The sequence below is a fragment of the Esox lucius genome, chromosome 7 (genome assembly GCF_011004845.1).
Source record: "Esox lucius isolate fEsoLuc1 chromosome 7, fEsoLuc1.pri, whole genome shotgun sequence".
NCBI classification, from domain to species: Eukaryota; Metazoa; Chordata; class Actinopteri; order Esociformes; family Esocidae; genus Esox; species Esox lucius.
In genome coordinates, this window is record NC_047575.1 from 25,307,939 (window position 1) to 25,333,882 (window position 25,944).

The 25,944-nt window shown below is 42.2% G+C and overlaps 1 protein-coding gene across 2 annotated transcripts; it reads right to left on the reverse strand.

The window, feature by feature from the left end:
- Positions 1-824: 824 nt before the first annotated feature.
- Positions 825-25,049, reverse strand: p4ha2 (procollagen-proline, 2-oxoglutarate 4-dioxygenase (proline 4-hydroxylase), alpha polypeptide 2). 2 transcript variants are annotated; one of them, XM_010900853.4, is made up of 15 exons: positions 24,924-25,049; positions 13,451-13,550; positions 12,459-12,555; positions 11,977-12,128; positions 9,634-9,771; positions 8,512-8,751; positions 6,606-6,805; positions 6,196-6,372; positions 5,965-6,035; positions 5,445-5,544; positions 4,801-4,854; positions 4,151-4,204; positions 3,126-3,194; positions 1,548-1,644; positions 825-1,336 (listed from the first exon to the last, which is right to left on the reverse strand). In XM_010900853.4, the coding sequence occupies exons 2-15, from the start codon at positions 13,530-13,532 to the stop codon at positions 1,266-1,268; spliced, it is 1,602 nt and encodes a 533-aa protein (XP_010899155.1). In that variant the 5' UTR covers positions 13,533-13,550; positions 24,924-25,049; the 3' UTR covers positions 825-1,265. The 2 variants fall into 2 exon arrangements, with proteins under 2 accessions (XP_010899155.1, XP_010899154.1); XM_010900852.4 differs by lacking the exon at positions 4,151-4,204 and adding an exon at positions 4,024-4,089 and having other exon boundaries at positions 24,924-25,048.
- Between the last annotated feature and the right edge of the window lie 895 nt (positions 25,050-25,944).

Sequence of the window (25,944 nt, forward strand, 5' to 3'; positions counted from 1 at the left end):
TGGTCTGGGGGTGTGTTTTTGTGGAAGTAAAATGGAAGATTTGTACAGGGTAAAAGGGATCTTGAAGAATGAAGGCTATCACTCCATTTTGCAATGCCATCCCATACCCTGTGAATGGGCCAAGTTTCCTCTGACAACAGGACAACGATGCAATGCATAACTCCAAACTATGCAAGATGTATTTAGGGAAGAAGCAGTCTGCTGGTATTCTGTCTATAACAGAGTGGCCTGCACAGTCACCAGATATTAACCCTACTGAGCTGTTGTGGGAGCAGCTTCACTGTATGGTAAGAAGAGCCCATCAATCCAATCCAACTTGTGGGAGGTGCTTCAGGAAGCATGGGATGAAATCTCTTCAGATTACCTCAACACATTAACAAATAGAATGCCAAAGGTCTGCAAAGGTATTTGCTACAAATGGAGGATCGCTTTAAAAAAGCAATGTTAGAAGGACATAATTATTACTTAATAATATAAAATCCTCATTTCTAACCATGTCAATGACTATATTTCTCATAAACTTCCTATTCAAACTAATTTCATTTATGTCTTCATGGAAAACAAGAACATTTCTATGTGGCCCCAAACCTTTGAATGGTAGTGTGTTTATAAAATAAGGTTACCATATCTTTTTTTTGGCACCGACTAATGTCCCAAATCACTTGTTCAATGTGACTAAATACCCAGACTAAAGCCCCAGACTGCTGCTGGCAGCCTCATGCGGGAACACCTAGTTTATTATACAGATAATGACAACTTCAACATGTTCTATAGTGCTAGAAAGATATTTCAAGCAGGCAGAAATCAACCGACAAAAACAAATCTAGGTATTTTGCACTTTTAATAAATGACACTGTTTATTGTGTTCCACATTTTTCCATATAAAAAAATGTCAGAAATACAGTGAAATAACTTAAGCAGTCTATAAATACAAAGCAATGGACAGAAATCAGTAGGTTCCGATATGGTTGTTTCATTCGGTTGTTGCATATAATTGTTTCAATATAAAAAGGCAATGCTACACAAACATGTAAACAAAACAAGAAATCAGAGCCTTTAATGCCATATACCAGTATTTACATAGCCGCCTCCCATTATCTGCTTGGGTTCTGAAAAGTCCCATGCCTCTGCTCATTGTTAAAGGCCAGAATGGATACCACAGTAGGTGATCTGTGTGTGTGTGTGTGTGTGTGTTCAATCAAAAGTTCAGGCACTGCAGGTGATGTGTACTCCTCCAATGAGGAGTTAGGGCTGAGAGGTCTGGTTCAGTCCACTTCTGTCAGGCCACAGGGCCTCCGGAACTCTTGACCACGCTCGTGGATCCATTTGTTGGACACTGGCAACACAGAAATAGGCTTTCTATTGTCAAAGTCAGTGAAAATAAAACACTGCTGTAAATTGCTTATGAAGGTTTGACTGAAGCCTTGTGACACCTACAACAAATACTAACTAGGAAGTAGTTAAAGCAACACATTAGATGACTGACACCAATACATGGTTTAAGATCAGAGAGGCTGCTTTTGTGTCTGGATTGGAGTCTGACTCACCCCATTTACTTCCTACTAAGACAGGACATGCAGCGTGTCTGGTCCTATAGTCTCCTTCTCCGCTCCTGAAGAGGTTGTACCAGAACACTGCAGTTCCCTGTGGACACAAGTTGAGGAAACATCGCTTGGTCAGTACATCCAAAGTCCCCAGTGGCTCAACATAACTGCCACACAAAAAAATGGTGCAGAGTGGGTCCTCTAAGCATTATCAATCAATCAATCACATTTATTTATAAAGCCCTTTTTACAACAGCAGTTGTCACAAAGTGCTTTTACAGAAACACCCGGCCTTAAACCCCAAGGAGCAAACAACAGTAGGGTTGAATTTCAGTGGCAAGGAAAAACTCCTTAAGAAGGCAGAATTTTAGGAAGAAACCTAGAGAGGACCCAGGCTCAGAGGGGTGACCAGTCCTCTTCTGGCTGTGCCGGGTGAGATATTAAGAGTCAATTTAATTTAAACTAGGTCAGAAGTATGACCAGAAGGACAGGGACAGCAACGGGCCACCCAAACCAGGTACTCCGCAGGTGTGGACCAGGACCTCATGTCCTCCTAAAGTTTAAAACGGGAGGAGACTGGGAAAATTCAGAAAATGCCTTCCTCATATCAACAACGATTTATAGTGGAGAAGGAGAACTTAGTGGGGAAGGAGAAATGACCCAATCCCCCAGCACAATAGTATAGAAGCGTAAGACCTTGGAACTGAGATGGGAGGGTCCGGTGACACTGTGGCCCTACCCGGGGGAGGCCCCGGACAGGGCCCAACAGGCAGGAAATCAATCCATCCACATTGCCAGGCATCAACCAAAGGGACAACCACCAACCGCAAATACCCTGAATGAGGGCCGAGTATTGCCAGCAGAGTACAGCCCAATTGCACAAGTGCGCAACAGAGAGACAACAACAAGCCAGTGACTCTTCCCCCGAAAGGCATTGGAGGGAGGGCATCCCAGTGGCGATGAGAGCCCACCTGGCAAGACAGCAAGGGTGGACAGTATCAAGCCTTCTGGTCACCTTCACGCCCCCGGGCCAGGCTACACCTAATTATAAACCGTGCTGTAGAGATGAGTTTTTAGTAGACACTTGAAAGTTTGCACTGAGTTTGCATTTCTAACCTTAATTGGCAGATCATTCCACAGTAGTGGAGCTCTATGAGAAAAGCCCCTGCCTCCAGCTGTTTGTTTAGAAATTCTAGGTCCAATTAAAAGGCCTGCATCTTGCGATCGTAGGTTACGTGTAGGTATGTATGGCTGGATCATTTCAGCAAGGTAAGTAGGAGCAAGTCCATGTATTGATTTAACAGAAAAACCTTAAAATCAGCCCTAACCCTAACAGGCAGCCATTGTAAGGTCGCTAGTACAGGAGAAATGTTATTTTTTTTATGTTCTAGTTAGGATTCTAGAAGCCGTGTGCAGCACTAATTGAAGTTTATTTATTGATTTGTCAGGGTAACCGGAAAGAAGAGCATTTTATGATGAACAAACACTAGGATTTTTCCTGGTCAGGTCACATGGTACAGAAAAACCCCTGCCCCCCTAGAGATGCGCTAGTGAGGGAGCAGGTAAATGTGTCTCTCTCACCTTTCTGGGATAGATAGCAGCTCCGAAGTCTGGGAATACTGTGGCTCCTCCAGCTTCCACATCACTCATCTGCCAGGGAAGACAGCCATGTCAACTGGCTACACTAACACATATAGGTACCCCACCTAATGTCATTTACAAAATGTCTATAAGGAAAGTGTGAGTGCTTTTTGTGAATGTTTCGTATAAATTAAGAGTCTCCAGGCTGTAAAAATGTATGTGTGAAAATGTAAAGATTATTGAAGATCTGAAAAAAGGAACTGAATGTGTGGAAGTTGATGTCTTGGAAATATAATATAATTGCTTAACATCACAACATAACAACAGATGCATTCGAGCCATTCATTCAACTAGACTGAACGCAGTATAGAAAGTAGTCATCCAGAAAAGAGAGGGTGGCTTTAGATGTTGTATATGACCATATTGTATCATGTACATAAGAACATTTAAAAAATGTAATAAAGACAGGGTAAAAAAAAAAGTTGTCATCCAAAAGTGATGGGAGTTCTGCCAAGCAAGGTCACCTTTCTATATTTGCACACACCAATCCTACATGCAATATTAGCAGTGACCAAGAAATTATATAGTATGTTATGGCTAAAGGGGTTCAACACAATATGCACTGAAATTGACTGACTGTGTCCTCAAGGTGAATTTCCAGGAATTTACAAGCTTTGTTTTCCCACCACCATGACACTTGACCATGGCTAGAGGTTCTATGAACGTATGGTAACTGCTTGTCCAATGTTTGCGAAATGGGGGATGGTCAATCAATTGAAGTCCAATATTGAAACAGAAGTTGAAAAATATTATGCAAAACAGAAAGAAAAAAGAGTGTAAATCTAAATCAGTAGCTGGTACTGGAATTTCACAGCAACAACTGGTTACCCATACTTACATAATTTAAAAAAGTAGCCACACGATTTCCAGTGCCTAATGTTTTGAAAGCATCAGGCTCATCTTTCTATGAAGATAGAATTTGAAAATAAAACACAAGTTAAATATACACAGGGACATGTACTTACGTAGTTCAGGTAGGTAGCAAGTCTATTTCCATCGGCCATGATGTCCTGAGGACGCTGCAACAAATGTATATATCTTTTAACCCAAACTGAAATGAATTGCTCAAGGATCCCGCCACTAAAGGGCACTAAAGAAATAATCTGTGATCAAACTGATTATAATCTGTTGATTTAACATGGTTAAGTAAAACCAGTTAGTCATTAAAAAAGATTTAATAGTTAGTATATGAAATATAATTTTGAAATCTACACGTGTTATTATCAGAAACATATCTCTTTCCAGGAATATGGCTTAAGGACAACGGACATGCTTGAACTGCGACTTATTTGGCAACCAGCCAAGCAGGGCCCCCTTTTCAATACAACATTCCAGCTGTGATCCGAATGGAAATCTCTATTCCCTTCACAATTGCGTGATACTCTGATAAACGTTTGGAATGCAGCCTTCAGTTGTGAAGGATCAATGACAATCAATCACTAATCTTGCACCTGGACAGCTAAATGTGCACTTTTAAACAAAGTCATTTTAAACAAATGAAAGACAGCGTAAAAAGTGTGAAAAAGATCTCCCAAGATCACTTCAGTATAATGGATTGCATGTCTGTTGCACTCCTAATGCAGCAAAGTGAGTCCTGTATTCTGGTCACCCTTACCCTGGAGAAGTCAAAATGTGGCTCATATTGTCCGCCGACCCCATAGTTTGCAATCTGTTCAGTGAGAAAGAGTATTAGCAAAGTTAACTGAAAACCTGTGTAGTTCACAAGTCATAATACACTGAATTTCTGTACGTTTACCCATCAATAAATTAGGTTATAAAAAGGTTGAGAGTAAATAGGTTGAGAGTTGGAGTACTGATGTGTCATGGTGATCAAGAGTAAAATTCCTTGCTGTATACCGACAACACCTGAGCAATGCCCAGTCTGGCACCAATTGGCCCAGTAATGCCCAGGGTAGGTGAATAAGGTTGCCATGCATCATTGTGCTTTAGCGACTCCTAGTTGTGGGTTAGGCCCTTCAACTAAATTGTAGTTGTTGGCTGGTAAATGTGTTGTTGTCCAAACACAAGGGCGCTGGCAAGTCATTCCTTGTCAAGCAAGCATTGTGATGAGAAAGAGAAAGGCTTGGCGAGATGTGCTCTGGAGGCCATGTCTCAATCTGCTCTGCTAAGCCTGAGGCCCTAAGAGGGAATTGAATTTCACGAAACTGGGGTGGAAGACTATTTGTCAGGAAAACTATGTACTGTTACAGTATCTATGAATACAATGTATGCCGATACTATTCAGTATGTGATCTGTACCTGGAGTAACTCGGCAGTTTGCGTTGTCAGACCTGTAATGTCCTCTATCCTCTGGTTGACGCGCTCAATGACAGGGTCTTCCTCTCCTTCCAGCCAAGCACTGAAGGAGACCCATTGAGAATGACAGAGGTATTGAAGATGTCACGTTATGGCGTCTGAGAGCAGCACCACTGAAGCATTCATCCATTTTGAAGTTGTACACTTTTTTAAAGGTTGCTAGTGAAACTGAAGACAAGTGAGTTACTACCAAATACAGTTATGGAATGTTCCACACCTGTATAATTAATTGGCTCATCCCTCCTGATGACTTGGATAGAATCATGTGATCCTTCCTTAAACCACATGAAGTCTCACCCAGTTGACTACCTTAAAACGGTGAGTCTTCAATGCTGGCCATGCTCAAAGCACCATTTGGGCCACTAAAGGCCTCAATCAATCTCTGAGAGGAGGACACATCCACTAACTTGCCACAACATGAATTCACACAGAGATCAAGTCCTGCTTACCCAAAACGACTCACCTTTTAGATACCCGGTAGTGTGCTGTGGTCAGAACACCTGTTTTGGGGTCTCGAACAGTAGCTCTTGCAAGCTATACAAAGGCATACGTACAGAACAAATCAGTATCGACATAAGTAGTAGTTGCAATATTTAAACACTTACAATGAGATATATAGTATATTGAGATATACAGAGATTGTGATTTATGAGATAAGACTAGTGGTTGCTAGCATGAATCCTGAGTCTCTTACCCTTGGCTTGGCCAGCTCCTTGATCCTCTCAATCTCCTCGTCTGACAGGGCGTTGAGGTAGCGGACGATGTGTGGACTGTCCCACTCATCCTCCTCCATAATGGGCTGGAGCAGCAAGCGAGGGTTCCGGTGCCCATCCTGGTAGCGGCAGAACAGCCGGCTACGCCTGGCATCGGTCTGAGGTGGAAGGGGAGCTGGGTTTAAGGTGTGGGAGGTCGACACAAACTAACATCTCCTTAAATCCCCTTCAAACATGTGTCATCCATTTCATCCCTCTGAAAATCAGTAAAGGGTATCTTTCTAGGTTGATTACGTAGGGGCATATCCACAAAGATTATCCATCTAATGCTTGGCTATTAGGTGTACTACTATTCGACTATCTTAAGAAGGCCTTTCAGAAACTCTTTTACCATCTGGATTCCCTCTCCTCTGCACAGGGCCTCATAGCTCTCTCGCTCAGGCAGGTAGTCTCTGGGTCTCTGGTAAGTCCCCAGCCGGATGGGCTCCTCTGTGGCTGGCTCTTGGACCTCCTGACTGAGCTCATTCAGCTGCTTGGACAGCAGTTTCTCAAAATAACGCAGGTTCCCTCCTGCCCTCTGGTGGCTAGGGTCTGTAAGGACACCACAGGTCATGCAGTAACTTTAATGAATAGTAATAAAAATTACCTCTACAATAAACAACTAATGAGAACTCTATAAAACATTATTTCCCTTTGTTAACTTGAGTAAAGGGTTAGAAGTAAAACCTATCAATCTTTTCTTCCATAACATCACAAAATACTAACTAAAAATACATCTTGATTCTTTACTTAAATTTGACAGTGCTGGTCAATTTTCCCAGTTGTTGACCTTGACTTTGGTTCATTTCCCATTACTTTCAAAAAAATAGCCACAACTGTATAATTGCAGCCCTCAAAAGACAACATCCCGGATGAGGTTCAAAATAGTAAACCGTGACCACTTTCTGGGTTCCACCCTGAACTCTCTCTCTCAGACGTGCTGGAGTTGTTGAGAGAGTCATTCAACGGAAAAGGACAAGAATATGACATTTTACGATGAACAGTGTGTGTGAGAGAGTGGGTTTGTGAAAGGCAGGGGTGACTGGGGGAAAGTGAGAATGTGTGTTTGAATGAGAAACACAAACCCCCTAAAACTATCAATACAACCAAGCTCCCGGACACGGACCATATCAATACAACCAAGCTCCCGGACACGGACCATATCAATACAACCAAGCTCCCGGACACGGACCACATCAATACAACCAAGCTCCCGGACACGGACCACATCAATACAACCAAGCTCCCGGACACGGACCACATCAATACAACCAAGCTCCCGGACACGGACCATATCAATACAACCAAGCTCCCGGACACGGACCATATCAATACAACCAAGCTCCCGGACACGGACCACATCAATACAACCAAGCTCCCGGACACGGACCACATCAATACAACCAAGCTCCCGGACACGGACCACATCAATACAACCAAGCTCCCGGACACGGACCACATCAATACAACCAAGCTCCCGGACACGGACCACATCAATACAACCAAGCTCCCGGACACGGACCATATCAATACAACCAAGCTCCCGGACACGGACCACATCAATACAACCAAGCTCCCGGACACGGACCACATCAATACAACCAAGCTCCCGGACACGGACCACATCAATACAACCAAGCTCCCGGACACGGACCACATCAATACAACCAAGCTCCCGGACACGGACCACATCAATACAACCAAGCTCCCGGACACGGACCATATCAATACAACCAAGCTCCCGGACACGGACCATATCAATACAACCAAGCTCCCGGACACGGACCATATCAATACAACCAAGCTCCCGGACACGGACCACATCAATACAACCAAGCTCCTGGACACGGACCACATCAATACAACCAAGCTCCTGGACACGGACCATATCAATACAACCAAGCTCCCGGACACGGACCATATCAATACAACCAAGCTCCCGGACACGGACCACATCAATACAACCAAGCTCCCGGACACGGACCATATCAATACAACCAAGCTCCCGGACACGGACCACATCAATACAACCAAGCTCCTGGACACGGACCACATCAATACAACCAAGCTCCCGGACACGGACCACATCAATACAACCAAGCTCCTGGACACGGACCACATCAATACAACCAAGCTCCTGGACACGGACCATATCAATACAACCAAGCTCCCGGACACGGACCATATCAATACAACCAAGCTCCCAAGCGTCTGGACATACACTGGATCTCCCGTGTGCATGCGTGCGGGAGCCCTACCGATGGCCACTAGGCGGCGTGTCAGCTCGATGGCACGGGGGAGGTCTCCCATCTGGTAAACGGAGTAGCTGAGATAGTCCAGGACCTCAGCCTTGGACACCACGTGCTCCTCCCCCTCGTCCATCTGCTTCAGGGCCTGCTGCATCCACAGGACCGAGTGATAGTAGTCGGACTCTACGTAGGCCGTCTTCCCCATGTCGTAACAGTCGTCCACTGTAAGGAAAGCATCCCTGTGCATTCCTGCAGGTACGGAATATAATATAGTCAGGGCCGAAGAAATCCAGCAGCTTTACCAAAACACCCAGGTTGTCCGGATCTCCGGTTGGGTGACATATTTAATTAGTCGAATCCTCCTAAAAGGATGGCTGCAAAACAATTAGGGATGAGGGGCTGAAATATAGTATGTGTAAATGTGTCTGGCCAATATACAACAAACCCCCGAGGAGCCATATTGCAATCATAAACTGGTCGCCAGAGCATTTTGAAAAACTATTTTCATATACCACACATTTCAGCTAATCAGCATTTAAGGTTGAAACTACCCACTTTATAATAACAGTTCTTGTTTTAGGGAATAATTCTATTAATACAGCGCCATTCTGCTTTGTCTCCCATAGCACTTCATAACAACATCCATGAAGAAGAGTGTTTATGAGTAGTTTATTAACTGTTTATGGGGACTGCGTAAATCCACATGTGTTATGATAATGTCCTGTATGTTGCTATAGCAGCAGTCAGATGGCTATATCTAAACACTCAGCTTTTTTGGACAGAGTTCCCAGACACAGCAGGGTGTATCCCTAAGTTAATAAAAATATATATATATATATATTGAATGTGTGGACATAGCATCTGGTCCAGTTATCACAACGTTTCTGTCGACTTTGTATTTCTGGAGAAATGAAATGGAGAAATGGAGAGGTTAGACATCTGTCTGGAAGAAACCACATTCTCCATCAGCAGTACATAGCTAGCTGGAAGCGTTCTGTGAAGGCAGGCTGAGATCCGCTCAGCTTGCAGTGTGACAACACATCTGGAGGCTTTGCAATGTTTCTTGGCATTTTTCGTGTGATGTTTAACTCTGCATGGAGGCAGACGAGGACAGCACCATATCTTCTTTACCTGGCAGTCGGCCCCTGGCAAAGGTCTCAGAGTCCAGCTTGTACGTGTCCTGGAGGCGCATCAGTGCCTTGGCAGCGCCTTTCTCATCCTCCTCGTCAGGGAAGTACTGCCTGTGTGCTGTCATGTTGGAGATGAACCCTGCAGATGAACCCAGAAATAGCATCACATAGAAAAGCAGGTACAACACATACGCAGATCATCAAAGGCCTCGCCCAAAATAGACCACTACCTTTAACCAGGACCCACAGGGATCCATACATCATTAGGGTGCCCTATACAGTTGTGCTCAAAGCTTTGCATAACCTAGTGGAAACTGTGACATTCTGGCATTGATTCTGAAAATATGACTGATCACGCATTAAAAAAAATCTTTATTTTAGGATCGTGATCATATGAAGCCATTTATTATCACATAGTTGTTTGGCTCCTTTTTAAATCATAATGATAACAGAAATCACCCAAATGGCCCTGATCATAAGGTCATATACCCTTAAATGTTTGGCCTTGTTAAAGACACACAAGGTGAAAATGGCAATTAAAAAGTGAATTTCCCACACCTGTGGCTTTTTAAATTGCAATTAGTGTCACGTGGAGGTACTGAGCAGACTAGATACTGAGCCATGGGAAACAGAAAAGAACTGTCAAAAGACCTGCGTAACAAGGTAATGGAACTTTATAAAGATGGAAAAGGATATAAAAAGGTATCCAAAGCCTTGCAAATGCCAGTCAGTACTGTTCAATCACTAATTAAGAAGTGGAAAATTCAGGGATCTCTTGATACCAAGCCATGGTCAGATAGACCAAGAAAGATACAAAGAAAACCCACAGCTAACCCCTGGAGAAATACAGGCTGCTCTGAAAAAATAAGGTGTGTTTCAAGGAGCACAATATGATTATGGTCAAGTTGCCAGAAAGAAGCCTTTACTGCGCCAATGCCACAAAAAAACACCTTGACACACCTCATAGCTTCTGGCACACTGTAATTTAGAGTAACAAGCCCAAAACATAGCTTTATGGTCATAACCATAAGCGCAATGTTTGAAAAGGGGTCAACAAGGTCTATAGTGAACAGAATACCATCCCCACTGTGAAGCATGTTGGTGGCTCACTGATGTTTTGGGGATGTGTGAGCTCTAAAGGCACTGGGAATCTAGTGAAAATTGATGGCAAGATGAATGCAGCATATTATCAGAAAATACTGGCAGACAAATTGGCATTGAAAGCTGCGCATGGGACGCTCTTGGACTTTTCAGCACGACAATGACCTTAAGGCCAAGTTGGCCCTCCAGTGGTTACAGCAGAAAAGGGTGAAGGTTCTGGAGTGGCTTTCACAGTGTCCTAACCGTAACACCATCGAGCCACTCTGGGGAGATCTCAAACATGTGGTTCATGCAAGACAACCAAAGACTTTGCATGACCTTGAGGCATTTTGCCAAGACAAATGGGCAGTTATACCACCTGCAAGAATTCGGGGCCTCATAGACAACTATTACAAAAGACTGCACACTCTCATTAATGCTAAAGGGGGCAATACACACTATTAAGAACTAAAGGTATGCAGACTTTAGAACAAGGGTCAGTTCATTCTTTTCTTTGTTGCCATGTTTTGTATTATGATTGTGTCATTCTGTTACGACCTACAGTTAAATGTGAATCCCATAAGAAATAAAAGACGTGTTTTGCCTGCTCACTCATGTTTTCATTAAATGGTACATATGCTACCAATTCTCCAAGGGTATGCAAACTTTTGAGCACAACTGTAGGCAATCGGATGCTACTGGGTACATTTGCAGAGTCAAAGTTATTAAGGTGTGTAGCGTGGTCATGAAGATGGTACAGTAACTACAGACAGTAAACTGTGGGGGCAGTCACACATTTAAGAGCAAGATGTTTTCCAGGGAACCAACAAGGAGATCTACCAACAAGCAGATCTACAGTAATAGTCATGTACTTTGGTTGCCTATGGTGATGGCCCAATAACAGACACACACACAGTGACATAATCCATCCCTAGTATCAACAAATATGCTGGAACGTTCTCCTAAATTCCACTTCCAGACATCTTATAACACATAGTTAGGTCAATATAAACCCAGCTGCATGTCTTTTGCAAGGCAAACAAACACACGCACACAAGCAAGACGTGGCTCAGTGTTAACAGACATGCTAATGTTTTATTTGTATCTACCTATCCAGCTCCACTCTACACAGTGGATGAGGCGCTGGAGCATGATGGGTCCGAACTGGCAACCCACCCTGTTCTCCGCAAGTACGCACCCACCCACCCGAACAGTGGACCCAGATAAAGGCTGTAGCCCCACCCTCCCAGCGACACCACCGTACCGTCGGAGGGGTCCTGTAGCACCAGACTTTCCAGCTCAGACCATTCCGTGTTGAGTCTTTTCATCAGTTTGTAGGCGTTGACGGGGTGGGCGAGGTATCCCTCTGGGTCTGATGTGGAGGCACGCGTCAGACCCTCCAGCCTGTTGGCCCAGCTACAATACCAGGAGGGAAGCAGCCAAGTGAAGACAGCGGTTCTCAACCCCAGGCCTACTGGTTTTAATTCTAGCCCTCTAATCAGTTGAAAACGATCACATTTTTTTTTGTTGCTACAATCAGATTGAATACCGATTTTGATATTCAAACTGGCCTATCCTGTTTCCGTCAGTTAGCCTCATTCTGGCAAGTAGAAGGATTCAAGGTTAGCTTGCCATGTTCCTGGCCTCTGTGTTTCAACATCGGAGGCAGAGAAACTGTATGAATAAGTACTAAATGTGAAAATATGTAATTGCTTAACACAGATGGTAACAGATTGTAGTTTTTACCTTTTTACAGCCTCTAGTTTGTATTCCTCTGCTTTGATGTATTCTTTCAAAGACTGAACCAACTCCTTCTCTGTGTATATCAGGTCTGTCATTTGACCTAATAGAAGGTTAAAGGAAAAAAGCAAGTATGTGATTATAGAACTAATGCAGGCTCATTTAATATCCATAATCTTTTCTGTTAGTACTGTGTTACAAACTATTCTACATCTGGTAGCAAATACTATGTTAGACAACAAGGTCAAGTCAATTGTCATGATCATCATTTCATCAGAGAAAGAGAGTGCAGAGAATTCTGTGGTTCAATGGTCCACAAAATACGCCAGCTATTTTCGGAAAAGATTTCTCACGCAGAAAGACTGAGTGTCTCCACCCTGAAGTCTTTCCTGCTGAGATTGTATAGTATTACGTGTCCAACCACGCAGCACAGCGAAATGCCGAAATGCCAGTGACAGTGAAGAATTAGCCTCAACATTTCATTATTTACAAATTGGACAGAATACATACAACTCCCACTTTATCAGTTATAGATATGTGTTGCATAGAGAAAAATCTGTTAGTGAGGCAGCTTTTAAATAAGTGAAATTTGTTAGTGAGGCAGCTTTTAATGAGGTAATATCTGTTAATGAGGCATCTTTTAACTATGTAATATCTGTTAATGAGGCAGCTTTTAACTACCTAATATCTGTTAATGAGGCAGCTTTTAACTACCTAATATCTGTTAATGAGGCAGATTTTAACTACGTAATATCTGTTAATGAGGCAGCTTAAAACCCTTCATCAACACTTATGGAGAGGCCAGAAACTGTAATTCAATAGCCTAGACTTAAAAATTCTAAATAAGATGACTGACACAGGGATTATGGCAAGCACAAACATAGGATGACTGATGTCATTGCAGACATACAGTAAAATGCTAGAAAAATTGTGTTGGCCTAGTACACATACATTTGTAACGTAGGCATCTTTCAGAGGAGATACAGGAACAGGCTTACCAATGGAGGTGAAGATTTCAGCCTGTATGCTCCAACAGCAGCAGAACAGAGTCAGGGTAAGAAGGGACAGATGTTTCCTCATTGTACTGGTAGATGGGACCTGCAATAACATGCATAGTATGATGTCAATGACTCATTCAATTGAACATAAGATACATCATATCCCCTCAGGTAGTGAAAATTAAGACAGGAAGGTTAGTTAATCAGTCATGTATTTCTCCACGCAAGGATTATACAGGATTGAGTTTGATTCCAATTCTAATCTAGTCAATTCAGAAAGTTAACCAAATTCTAATGGTTCTTCCTGACATATTTTTTTGTAATGTAGTGTAAGCTACAAGATATGTGCATATTAAGCTATCAAAACCTTCCCAGGCAGTTGGATGCTTAGTCCTACACCGAATGAGAGGACACGTCAGTTGTCCCAAAAAAAAATCTGATGTCTTTTTGGTATAAAACTGGTAGTACTGTATTGGTTTTCTGACTGATGCATATAACATTTGGAATGGGGGTTCCAAGATAAGTCCTCAATTTGAAATTGGTTGTGTAGCTATGGTAACACTCCTGGCTCCATGCACATACTGAATGCAGCTAACTTCCAGAGAATAGGGTTCACATAAGTCTGCTTCAGTGTTGCCAGATTCCCGGCCCAACTGGTCTATTTTTAAAGAGAGTGCTTGAAAAATTGGTCTTGGGTGGGTTGATTTGTAGATATGGTTGTGTAGCAGAAATAGAATTTGGGCAGGTGTTTAGTAGCCATGCATTGATTTATTGGCCAGCAGTTGCTTTAAATGTGCCCGATATTTCAGACCGATAAAGCTTTCCAGTGTTTCTGATGTGTTCATTTTATTGTGGCACGTGCAAAACCATAGCCGCCATAGCAAGAAAAGAAGAAATCTGGACATTTGTTAAACACATGAATTGCATTTTCTGGTATATACAGCAGATAATCTGTCGAGTTACACCAGTATTCTCAAGTTTATTGAGCACCAGGAGCTATTGTATTTCTGCCTAGCTGTCCCTGTCTGAGGTTACCTTCGGATAGGCCACAATGTCTCTGGACCCCCATGTCCCAGCCCTTAGTTTTACTCTGCTATATAATTGTGACAGGGGACAAGGGTCAGTCTGAAAAGCATGCTCAGGTATTCTTTTGAGTCCAAGAAATGTTCTTTTTAAATTTCCTGTTGTCCTGTTTTATCTTAGGAGGACGTGGACTGTCCCTGTCTAAAAACCTCCTGGTTGTGTTGCAGATCATGTTCCATCCTGATGTTTTCTGCTGCCACTGCACGGATTTTGCACAATTCTGGCGAGCCTGGTGTGCATCAAACTGACTCCCCTTCACCTATCTGCCATTGCTTCTACTCTGTCTGGTAACAGAGCATTACAAATATGAGGAACTCACCAAAAACATTTATAAAAGAAGACATTATTGAAATGTGACTAACATTGGTGATACATACATTGTCATCCTTTTTTTTTATTTGTACTGTCTGTGGGAATCAAAACCAATACACCGGGGATGCTAGCACCAAGGTTAAACCAAATAAGCTACACAGAAACATTTGAATTCTGGGCCGGTGCATATCAGTGAACTGTTACATCCCTTAAAGGCTAGTATACTTTCAGAAATAGAACATATTTAAAAAAGGCAATGTCTTCATAATGAAGAAGCTGGCTTTGAAGTGTATTTATAGTTTCCACCAGGGCTTTTCCTCTTCTGTAAGCCATTACCATCAAGCCGGTAAGCCTAGTGCTGTCTGGTGGTTTGTAGTCTAAAAATGGCCGCAAAACCAAAAGCCTTCATTGGGGCTGGTCCGGAGAAGTGCCAGATGAGAAAGGAAGATGAAATAGGGTGAATCTAAAATATTTTCCTTGATTCATCACATCCTCTTTCCAATTCTGAAAACACAAGAGGATAGTTTCAGGAGAGCATTGGAAATTACTGAAAGAATTACCTTCTGAGAGGTCTAGTTACCAACTATAATAATATTTCCCACTTTCCATTTTTGTCATTAGGGGGCCAAGCAACAAAGTTGCTAGAACCCTACTGTAATTGTTAGTGTTCTTATTTTTATTCTTTTCCAGGGCCATTTTTTTTTACAAATATGATTTTACTCTGTTTATTAATGGCTTAGCACTGTCTGTCATCGTGCGCAGTTTCACATGCGTACGACGCTAGCCTAGCCTACTACTGTATATGAATGAATGAACTATCTATAAAAAAAAAATTTAACTTGGTAAAACTGAAACAAGGATTGTGGTGTAGCCTATAATTGTGTGAAATGTATGATGCAAATCGGCTAGCAATTTCGCCAAACAAATATCAAGAAATATTGCAGCAGTACGCCTTTGGAATACACTAGAGAAATCCGCGATGGGACTGAGCGCGAAATAGCTTCAGTTACTTCTTATAGTACAGACCACTGTCAGTCAAAAGGAGATGCAGTTTGACAGATCGTTAGATCCTCCAATCATCACGCGGAAGCCCGGCGTCCGGGCCAGCCCACTCCTCATTCACCCCCAGAGACGCTGAGCGTCCGTGGGCGTGACATAATCGCAGCATTTATCCAATCACCGTCTACTTTCGGAGCCCTTGGAAAAAAATATTATAAGCAGCCCCACTGAAGTCAATGGACGCTCGGCTTCAACAGGGAAATGCACTGTGATGCTGCGGGATTGTATGAGCAGAAAATCGAGTCAGCCGACCTGTAGCTGATATAGAACTAACTAGTTTTAGAGATGAACGTGTTTTAACGCATTTTTTGTCAATAAAATGTTTACACAATAGTACATATTTGACCATTATTTATTTTGACATTATAGGGGAAGCCGAGCTTCCCTTGCAGTCTCAAAGAAATCCCCACTGGCCCCTGTCCAGTAAAAATGCAAGTCGGGACTAATCAAACTAGCAAGTAACCGTCCCGGTCGTGCCAACTCAAAAAAATAAATTGATTGTAAAATAAGATTTGCATTATAAACTCAACATCCTCCAGTTGTTTCGTTATCTGGCACACGCACAAAACTACCTTACAGCTCCTTTCGCGCGCTGTTGACCAGTCAAGGGGTTGAGCAGTGATGTGATGCGTGGCTGTCTCGTATTGTTTTCCAATAAAACATTAAAAAACTTTCCCGAGTCACACAATTGAAGAAGGCAGTGAAGAATAACTATGAGCTCAAAAGAAAGCGAACATTTATACCTCAAAAGTGCCAAAAATAATGTACCTGTTCGACGTCAATGGAACACTATCGTCTGTCTTAAATTCCCGGCTAGAGTAGACAAATGTGGGTGTTTTTACAAAGGCACTGACAACTTTTGCAAACAATCCGGGGACCAGCCATGCCAATAGCAAACAGCACCTAGTCAGAATGACAGACAGGTTATCTTTAAAAGTCTATTAAGTAAGTTAAACGATAACTCAAACGATGTGTCCGCAATCTAACATTTATTTTGATATAGTTGTGGCACTATATTTATAAGGCTATAAATCCTAAAAGTATGTTTACAGATAAACCTCAAGGCCAGGACTGAACCCTGAAAGGTACGAATAGCTAGCTCTCATGGTGGCGCTATAAACGTCAATGATTTTTAGAAATTCACAAAAAATCTGCCCAATAAGTCATAGACCTTTCTTGAGCCACTACAGCAGCTAAAATGTTAAGATATTCACTGAAATTCTCCCATACAAATCAGACACAAGATTTGCTGTTTAGATTAATCAGTACATTTGATACTTAATATAAACCATCTACATTTTCTTGACCCCCTATCCTGTACAACCCCCCAACACACATTTTCTCTTTCAACATAAAAAAAAAACATGTCATGGTGTGTCTTAGACACTTGATTTCCATCAACCCCTCTGTCTACACAACCTCCCACCACATTCTCCTTTCCCCCAAGCTCTCCTCACACACACACATTATAATCTCTCTTCACACATAATCCACACTCTCCTCGCCCCTCCTCACCAACACACACTCTTTGCTCCACACACATATTCCTACCCTACACTCTACTCCCTCCCTCCAAATACACTTCCTCTCTTCTCTCTTTACACACTCTCTAATATGTCCACATAAAATCACACACACATTCTCCTGTCACTCAGCATACAGACATTCCTCTTTTCATCCAAGAAACCACACTCCTCCCACCACAAACACAATGTCCCGTACCTCTACACACAACAACACACGCATTCTCCACTTTATATACACATCGTTTCGTCATGGTCTTCTTGTTTTGTTTTGCTCTTCTTTGGTTGGACATCCTGACTACTAGCGGCATTGGGCATTTTTAAATAGCAAAAAAGATTTATCTAGTGACAGCGTGTAGTGAGATGCTTCCTGTGGCCTGCTTGGCTACTTGAAATGCTGCTTGCTGCTTTAATTTAGCGAACGCTCTTATTCATAGTAACTTAAAGGGGCAATTAAAGTGAACTGTCTTGATCAAGGAGAGAATGTCAGATACATCACGAGCACCAGCCATACTTTTACCATTTGGTTTATCCTTATGCCACTTGATTTTCATGGAATAACCTAACCACTGATCTGTACTGCCTCACAAGGACCTTGTTGCACTACTCTCTTTGCGCTAATGGACTGTGACATTACTTTGCAAAGTCTGACAAGGACTTTAATCAGTTGTCACATGTACATGTCGGGAACCTCAGTGCTGCTATCCCTGCATTTCTGTTGCAAATCCTACCTTGCACCTTCAATTTGCTTTCATTGCACACTAGAATTGCCATTTTTACTTGCATTTTTACCGCCATTGCACATTTATACATCCCACCTATAACATACATTGTTCTTAAATGCTAACTGCATTTCGTTGTATTTTACTTGTTAATTGACAGTAAAGTTGAATCTAATCTATGAAGTGCTGCATTCAGCTGACTTAGGAAAACACAACCTTTTAGATCATTACAACAATTATTCCCACCAAGTCGCAGTGAGCCATGTAATGACTATGATTTACCAAAGCTTATTCCACATACAGAGAGAGATGTCTTTTTTAAAGTGACTTAAGGGTGTGAAGCAGCATGGTTTCTGAACTCTCTCCAGCTGCCTACTACAACCATATCATTCCTCAGTGATGACTGTTTACTGCAGGGCTGTCTCCTTAAGCGCAGCTCACTTCACACCACGTGAACCATCATAACCCACTTTAATCCAGCTCTAATTCAGAATCACTACCATCAACAACAGGGTATGCCATATCTAACAGAGTTTGTGAGGTCGACTCAGGCTAAAGGCATGCTCTGGAGGTAGATGGATGCCCTAATTCATAAGTGACGACGTAAATTTTTCTCGAACGATGACTACTACCTGGAAAGCAGGGCTTCCAAAAGCCCTTTTTGGCCATGAAAAGTGTGATTGTAGAGGGTGGTCAGTTGATTTGATAAGGGTGTTTAACCTCATTTCCTCCTCAGGGAACAGTTATTACAGTCTTGGGAAATACTGTAGTAAATGCCATTATTTCGCAAATCATTGTTTTTACCTAAATTAAACCAATCCTGTGGGCCTTTCCTGATGATGAGTGCAACATGTGGGGGGAAATGGAGAAAAACAGATAAATATCAATTCGGGACATTGACAGATGTTACATTTAGAATAGGCAGGAGCCTAGATTTGCTGTAGCTACACTGAACCAAAATATACACACACCATTTAAAGTTTTGGTCCCAGGCTTCATAACCGGAAATAAAAGCACCCAGAAATGTTCCATACACAAAAAAAAATAATTCTCTCTAATTTTGTGAACCCATTTCTTTAGATTCCTCTTACTAAGCACTTCTCGATGGATAATTTTCATGTTTGAAATTTTGAGAATAGCATACTACAGCATGTACTTTAATTGGCACTTACAAACAAATGTACAATCAAGTGGCTAGATATGGAATAACTGATATTTTAACATTCAGCACAATCATTCCACTCGTCCTCCTGCCGCCTCATAGTTTTGCAGATCAATTCATTGGTAATGGCAGGGCTAATGATGAGGAAAGGACAAAGAGGACTAAGTGGAATATAGATCTTAAATGGACTGTTGTTGCACAGATGTTTGCAACAGAAATTACAATATTTACTTGTCATATTTAATCCCCTCCATTTGGGATGATTTGCTGTTAGTTCGGCAAAAAGACAGAAATTCCATGGAAGAACATCTGGCTTGTACAATGAATGGCTCTATCTGGGCCAGTTGATTCCAATGTGGGGGAGTGTCTATGTCACAAATTACAATGACAGAAAAGGGCCAATATAGGGTAAATTATAGAATATCTTACATTTTGCAGTGTTTTGCATGAATACAGAAAGGGTTATACCAATAAAGCTATGGCTGGGGCGAACTCACCGTGAAATTACTGTGTAGAAACAGACCATCTAGGGCTTCCCTGGTGGTGTGGTGTTCTAAGACACTTGTTTACATTTTTAGCAAGCTAACCCCCAAAGGTAACCCTGGTTTGAGGCTTGCCTGTGCCCATAGTGGCAAAAAAGCCTCATGAGCAATTTGGATTAGGCAGCCTAAGGAGCGAGTAGGCATTGTCAGTAGGGATTTTTTTGGTCTCGCTGTAGCCTAGTAAATCCCTCAGGAGACCCAGGCGCTTGAAAAGCTAACTAAATTGTCAGGTGATTGAGCCTGCCTTCAAACAAATTGACCTACTTCACTTTCTGGTTGGAAGGCCTGTGAATGAAACAGAAGAATGTCTTGGGGTGGATGCCTTAGATTAAGGCTTGAGACAATTTTTAACTGATTATTCCTTTGTGAGTAACAATAAGACAGGGCCATACAATTTGCTATACTCTGGTGATTTTAACAATGGGGTAAAATAATCGTATGACTAAATGCGAAATAATCTGTAGTTCCGTGAAGCTAGATAGAAGACCTAATCATGCACAAACACACACAAAAACACAAACACATCCACACCTTCCCCAGGCCGTGAGCATGTTGAGACAACCCACCCAAGTGTCTGGCTTAGATTTCTAGTATCCTAATGTTAGCCAAACTCATTCCTAACAACACACTGCTAGAACATAAAACTCCATACCACCTTAGGATGTACCACTAGAGAGGCCCGCCCACTCACTTCCATTTCTGCAGTACATTGGACCACATGTACATGCGCACACACACACACTATATGGCCGAAAGTATGTGGACACCCCTACTAATTATTGAGTTCAGGTGTTTCAGCTACACCCATTGTTCACAGGTTTATAAAGTCCAGCACATAGTCATGAAATCTCCATAGACAAAAATTGGCAGTACAAAGGGTCACACTCAAGAGCTCAGTTACTTTAAACGTGGCACTGTCATTGGATGCCACCATTGCCAAAAGACAGTTCTGCCCCAGTCAACTGTAGGTGCTATAATTGTGAAGTGGAAGCATCTAGGAGCAACAACAGCCCAGCCACTAAGTGGTAGACCAGGCAAATTCACAGAAAAAAGCAGCTGAGTGCTAAAGCGCATAGAACGTAGAAATCGACCAACATCTGTCCCATTACTCACCACAGAGTTCCAAACTTCCTCTGGAAGCAACATGAACTGTCTGTTGGAAGCTTCACAAAATGGGTTCCCATGGCCGAGCAGCTGTATGCAAGCCTCCCATTCACATGCCAAGCATCGGCTGGATTGGTGTTATGCGATGGACTCTGGAGAAGTGGAGATGTGTTCTCTGAAGTGATGAATAATGCTTCACTATCTGACAGTCTGACGGGCAAATCTGGGTGTGGCGGATGCCAGGAGAACACTACCTACCGGAATGCATAGTGCCTACGGTAAAGTTTGGTGGAGGCGGAATAATGGTTTGGGGTGTGTTTCAGGATTTGGGCTAGGCCCCTTAGTTCCACAGAAGGGTCAACTTAATGCTACAGGATACAAAGACATTTTAGACAACTGGATGTTTCCAACTTTGTGGCAACAGTTGAGGGAAGGCCTTTTCCTGTTCCAACAAGACTGTCCCCATGTGCACAAAATGGGGTCCATAAAGACACAGTTCGACGAGGTTGGTGTGGAGGAACTTGAGTGGCCTACGCAGAGCCCTGACCTCAACCCCACTGAACACCTTTGGGATGAATTGGAATGGCGATTTCAAGCCAAGCCTTTTCATCCAACATCAGTGCCTGACCTCACAAATGCTCTTTTGGCTGAAAAAGCACATTCCCCGAGAAACACTCTAAAATTTTGTGGAAAGCCTTCTCAGAAGAGTGGCGGCTGTTATAGCTGCAAATGGGGAGTACAACTCCATATTAATGGCCATGGTTTTGGAAAGGGATGTCCAACTTGCTCATATAGGTGTGATGGTCGGGTGTCCACATTCTTTTGGCCACATAGCCTAGTGTATATTTTATTTAAAAAGAGAGAGAGAGAGAGAGGGGGAGAGGGGTGTGTGTGTTACAAGGGGAGTTGACAAAGGGAGACTTGTCAAGAATGGAGCTCTGAAACATTCCAGAGCAGGGCAGGCTGGTCAGTTTCCAGTATTTATGATAAACTGAGATACAGTAAACCCATGAATCTGGAGTTGACACAAGGTGAATTATTTTCTGAATAGGTTACTGTCCATGTCTTACTTTAACTGGTTGTTTTGCACAACCTTTGACACAAGGTCCATAATGAACAATAGCAACGCTGTCCTGCCTCCAGTATTATGATGTCACTGGTACACTCAAACAAAATGGATTTAGCATCAAGCTTTGACCTGGAAAAGTATCTTATGATGGAGGAAGGTTTTTCTGTTCCTTAAAAAAACATGCCTGGTGTATTACATTAAAAAAATATTTCATTGATACAAACATGCACACACAAACACATGAACATATAAATGCACGCTCACACAACAAATGTTCCATAAATAAAATATTGACATTGAGAAAAAAAAATCTCCAAAATGATTAAGTGTGATATTGGTAGGCCTGTCCTCCTCCACATCAAAGGCAGATTGCCAAGACTGCAGGACCCACTCCAATTTACATACTAACAGAATAGATCCATTCTATTCACACCATCCATCGCTATTCACATGGCCAAAACACACACCTATGGATAAGAAAAACCTATGTGATGATGCACTTTATAGACTAAAGGCCAGTATTTAGCCCTAAATACTAGTTCTAGAAACTCCCCTGTGGAACAAGTTACTGGATATCCTGACAGGCTTTGTGAGGATTGTCAATATCACCTCCTCAGCCCTCCACTTTACTCCCTGGTTCTTACAACTGGGCCCCCCAGGGATGTCCACAGCCCTCAGCTTTACTCCTTGACCCTTAACACTGGGCCCCCCCAGGGAAGTCCACAGCCCTCAGCTTTACTCCTTGACCCTTAACACTGGGCCCCCCCAGGGAAGTCCACAGCCCTCTGCTTTACTCCTTGACCCTTAACACTGGGCTCACCCCCAGGGAAGTCCACAGCCCTCTGCTTTACTCCTTGACCCTTAACACTGGGCCCCCCCAGGGAAGTCCACTGCCCTCAGCTTTACTCCTTGACCCTTAACACTGGGCTCACCCTCAGGGAAGTCCACAGCCCTCTGTTTTACTCCTTGACCCTTAACACTGCCCCCCCCAAGGGAAGTCCACAGCCCTCTGCTTTACTCCTTGACCCTTAACACTGGGCCCCCCCAGGGAAGTCCACAGCCCTCTGCTTTACTCCTTGATCCTTAACACTGGCCCCCCCAGGGAAGTCCACAGCCCTCTGCTTTACTCCTTGACCCTTAACACTGCCCCCCCCCCCCCCCCCCAAGGGATGTCCACAGCCCTCCGCTTCACTCTGATAACCCACGACTGCGTGGCCCTGCACAACACAAACTCCATCATCTGATGCCATGGTTGTAGATCCAATAACCAATAAAGATTAGTCAGCCTACATGTAGGATCACAAGCATCATGGACACCCTCTCCCAATGACCGCAATTCAAAGGAGACGATTGTTGACTTTAGAAAGGAAACACTGCCCAATCAACATTGACAGGGTTGCAGTAAAGCAAGTCATTAGTTTTAGATCCTCTACATTCACATAGCGGAGGACTTGTCATGAACCCTGGATGTGGCAACAACGAGACTATTCCCTAACACAACTAAAGAAATGTGGCATTCAACCCTGGGTCCACTTCAAATACTATCACTTCAGCATAGAACGTTTACAGACCAAATGCTTTTCAACCATAACTGCAAGGCCCTCCAGGGGTGCTTAGGTGGTAAAAACAACAATATATATAATAAAAAAAGGCCCAACGCATCACTGGTGTCATGCTCCAACCAATCCTGGACATCGGTCTAAAATTATAATATCATTATTATCATATATATTTTATCGACATCGTATTTATTTTGTTTTTTGTTGCTGTCAAGCAGAATGCCTTGTGTATCCTGTGCGTTTCAAATCTTTTACAATTCAATACTTTTTTGGAATGCTGAGCAGAGGGTTTAATTTTCTCTGAACACATTTGGCCAAATTCTTATGAAATTCAAACTGGTTGGTTGTGGATGCTCGTTTAAGAGTTCTATATTTTCTTAGTTCTGCAAAATGGGGGGCTGTCTGCCACATCTGTTACCTGATGGCAAAAAGATAATCTGTATAGTAGGCTGGTACTAAAACTTGCTAAGTATGTGAAAAAGAGATTATTTTCCTCTAGTCCTATTGACTACAGTACAATATTTTCAAACATAAAGGCCTCACCCCCAACTTGCCTTATTGCGCTTATAAACATGTTACCAACGCAACTGGATCAGTAAAAAGTGTTGTGATGTCATACCCGATGTATACGTTCTCATTTCCCATGGCTATCAGCCAATCAGCATTCAGAATTCGAACCACCCGGTTTATGGTTTAGCATATTTATGAAAAATAATTACCCCGACAATTCTGAGATTTTTTAAACTATGATATGTGTATAAGTGTCCTAATACTCCAACCCAGCGAAAGGACATAAATAACCCAAGCCGGCTTTCTGGACGCCTGGAAACCACATCTTGTAATAGTACTTCACTCCGTTACAATGCCAGTTACGTGAGCCAAGACCGACGTTTCTAGAAACCTCCGATATTGGAACACTTTAGGTTCTCGTGAATGTGGGCAAGTTATTCTGAAATGTATATATAAATACAATTAAAAGAATGTTGTCAGCATATTATTCTATAGCCTACATACACACTATAAGTCCATGTGTTTAATGTAATTCTGCTACAATGATGGCTAAAACTTTGAAAACTTTTCAGTGGTGCTGTGTTGGTTCATAGCTTAGTGTTCGTTGCTTTTGCCAACAAGGCAGACATCTCAGGTTTAAAACAAAAGTATATTGGTTATTGACAGCGAATTACATTTTGCACTGATTGTTTTGCATTTAAAATATTAGTAAGTTACATTAAAACAAAGGAAGATCCATGCCAGTTCAACAAAAAAAACGGATTATCACACTACACAGAAAATCTGAAATGGATGCATCTGCAACATGAAAATGTGTGATTTACTTACCTTTGTATATCCTATGTAAATGTTGGATTATCCCAGCTGCACCTTTAATGTAAGAGAAGATCAGTTCAAGACGCTCTAGTGTAAGTGATTCGCGGAGATGTTTCCCTGCCACGTACAGCACCTCCTCTCATCCGAAAAGATCGAAGACCTCCTAAAAAGTGCGCGTATTATTTCGTGACCTTTCAGCTCCCAAGTCATCTTTGCTTTAACACCCTCAAGAATAGTCAACATTTTGTACAAATGCAGCTGTCTTAACAGTCTCCTAAACCAGTTAAGACAGAATTTCGCGTCATAGAAGAGCAAATATTGGTTGCTACGTGTTGCAACATAACTATGACGCAATATGCAACTCGTAATTCTTTTGACTGGACTAGAGTACTTACGGTAACATAATACATGAGTATCTGCACGTTTCAGGCTAGAAGCAAAGATGGTTTAAAACATCTGTAACATAGTGAGGTGGATTTCGGATCTCCGAAGTGAACAAAAAGATTCAGATCTTTTGAATTATTATTTGTATTATATTATTGGTTCGTTTAGCGATTTTTTTTTTAATTACAACTTTAGTTTGTGATGCAACCAAATTAGTTAGTGTAACATCACATTTCTTTGCATATTTCATGCCAATTCTCCAACTTTTGCAATGAAGCACAGACAACACTTTTCTGTTTTAATTCTGAAATTACAGTGATTTTATGTAAGAAATAAATAACAAAGTTAAGTATGAGGGGTAACCAGACTGAACATTTTTAATGTACAGTTGGTGTACAGTTGGTTTACACCGGATACCAACTGGCTTTTGTGAATCCCAGTCCCATATGGTGAACAACAGAAATTGTTGAGAAATAATTTTACAGCCTCGAAAGCATTTGGTCAAAATAATGCTACAACAATAATAATATTGTTTGCATGTGTCCATCTGACTCAGCCCACTCCCCCAGTGTTTGTATATGTCATTTAATAATATGTTACTGTATCCAGCTGAAGCTGTAGAGCCCCGCAAAAAGTGCATTTCTACTTG

Bases quoted from the DNA above. Each gene is read 5' to 3' on its own strand.
- p4ha2 (XM_010900852.4), bottom strand. From the start codon at position 13,532: ATGAGGAAACATCTGTCCCTTCTTACCCTGACTCTGTTCTGCTGCTGT. The intron at 6,806-8,511 runs GTAGGGCTCCCG...GTGTCCTTACAG, and splicing joins ACGCCGCCTAGTGGCCATCG to ACCCTAGCCACCAGAGGGCA. The intron at 6,373-6,605 runs GTAAAAGAGTTT...CTTCCACCTCAG, and splicing joins GAGGAGAGGGAATCCAGATG to ACCGATGCCAGGCGTAGCCG.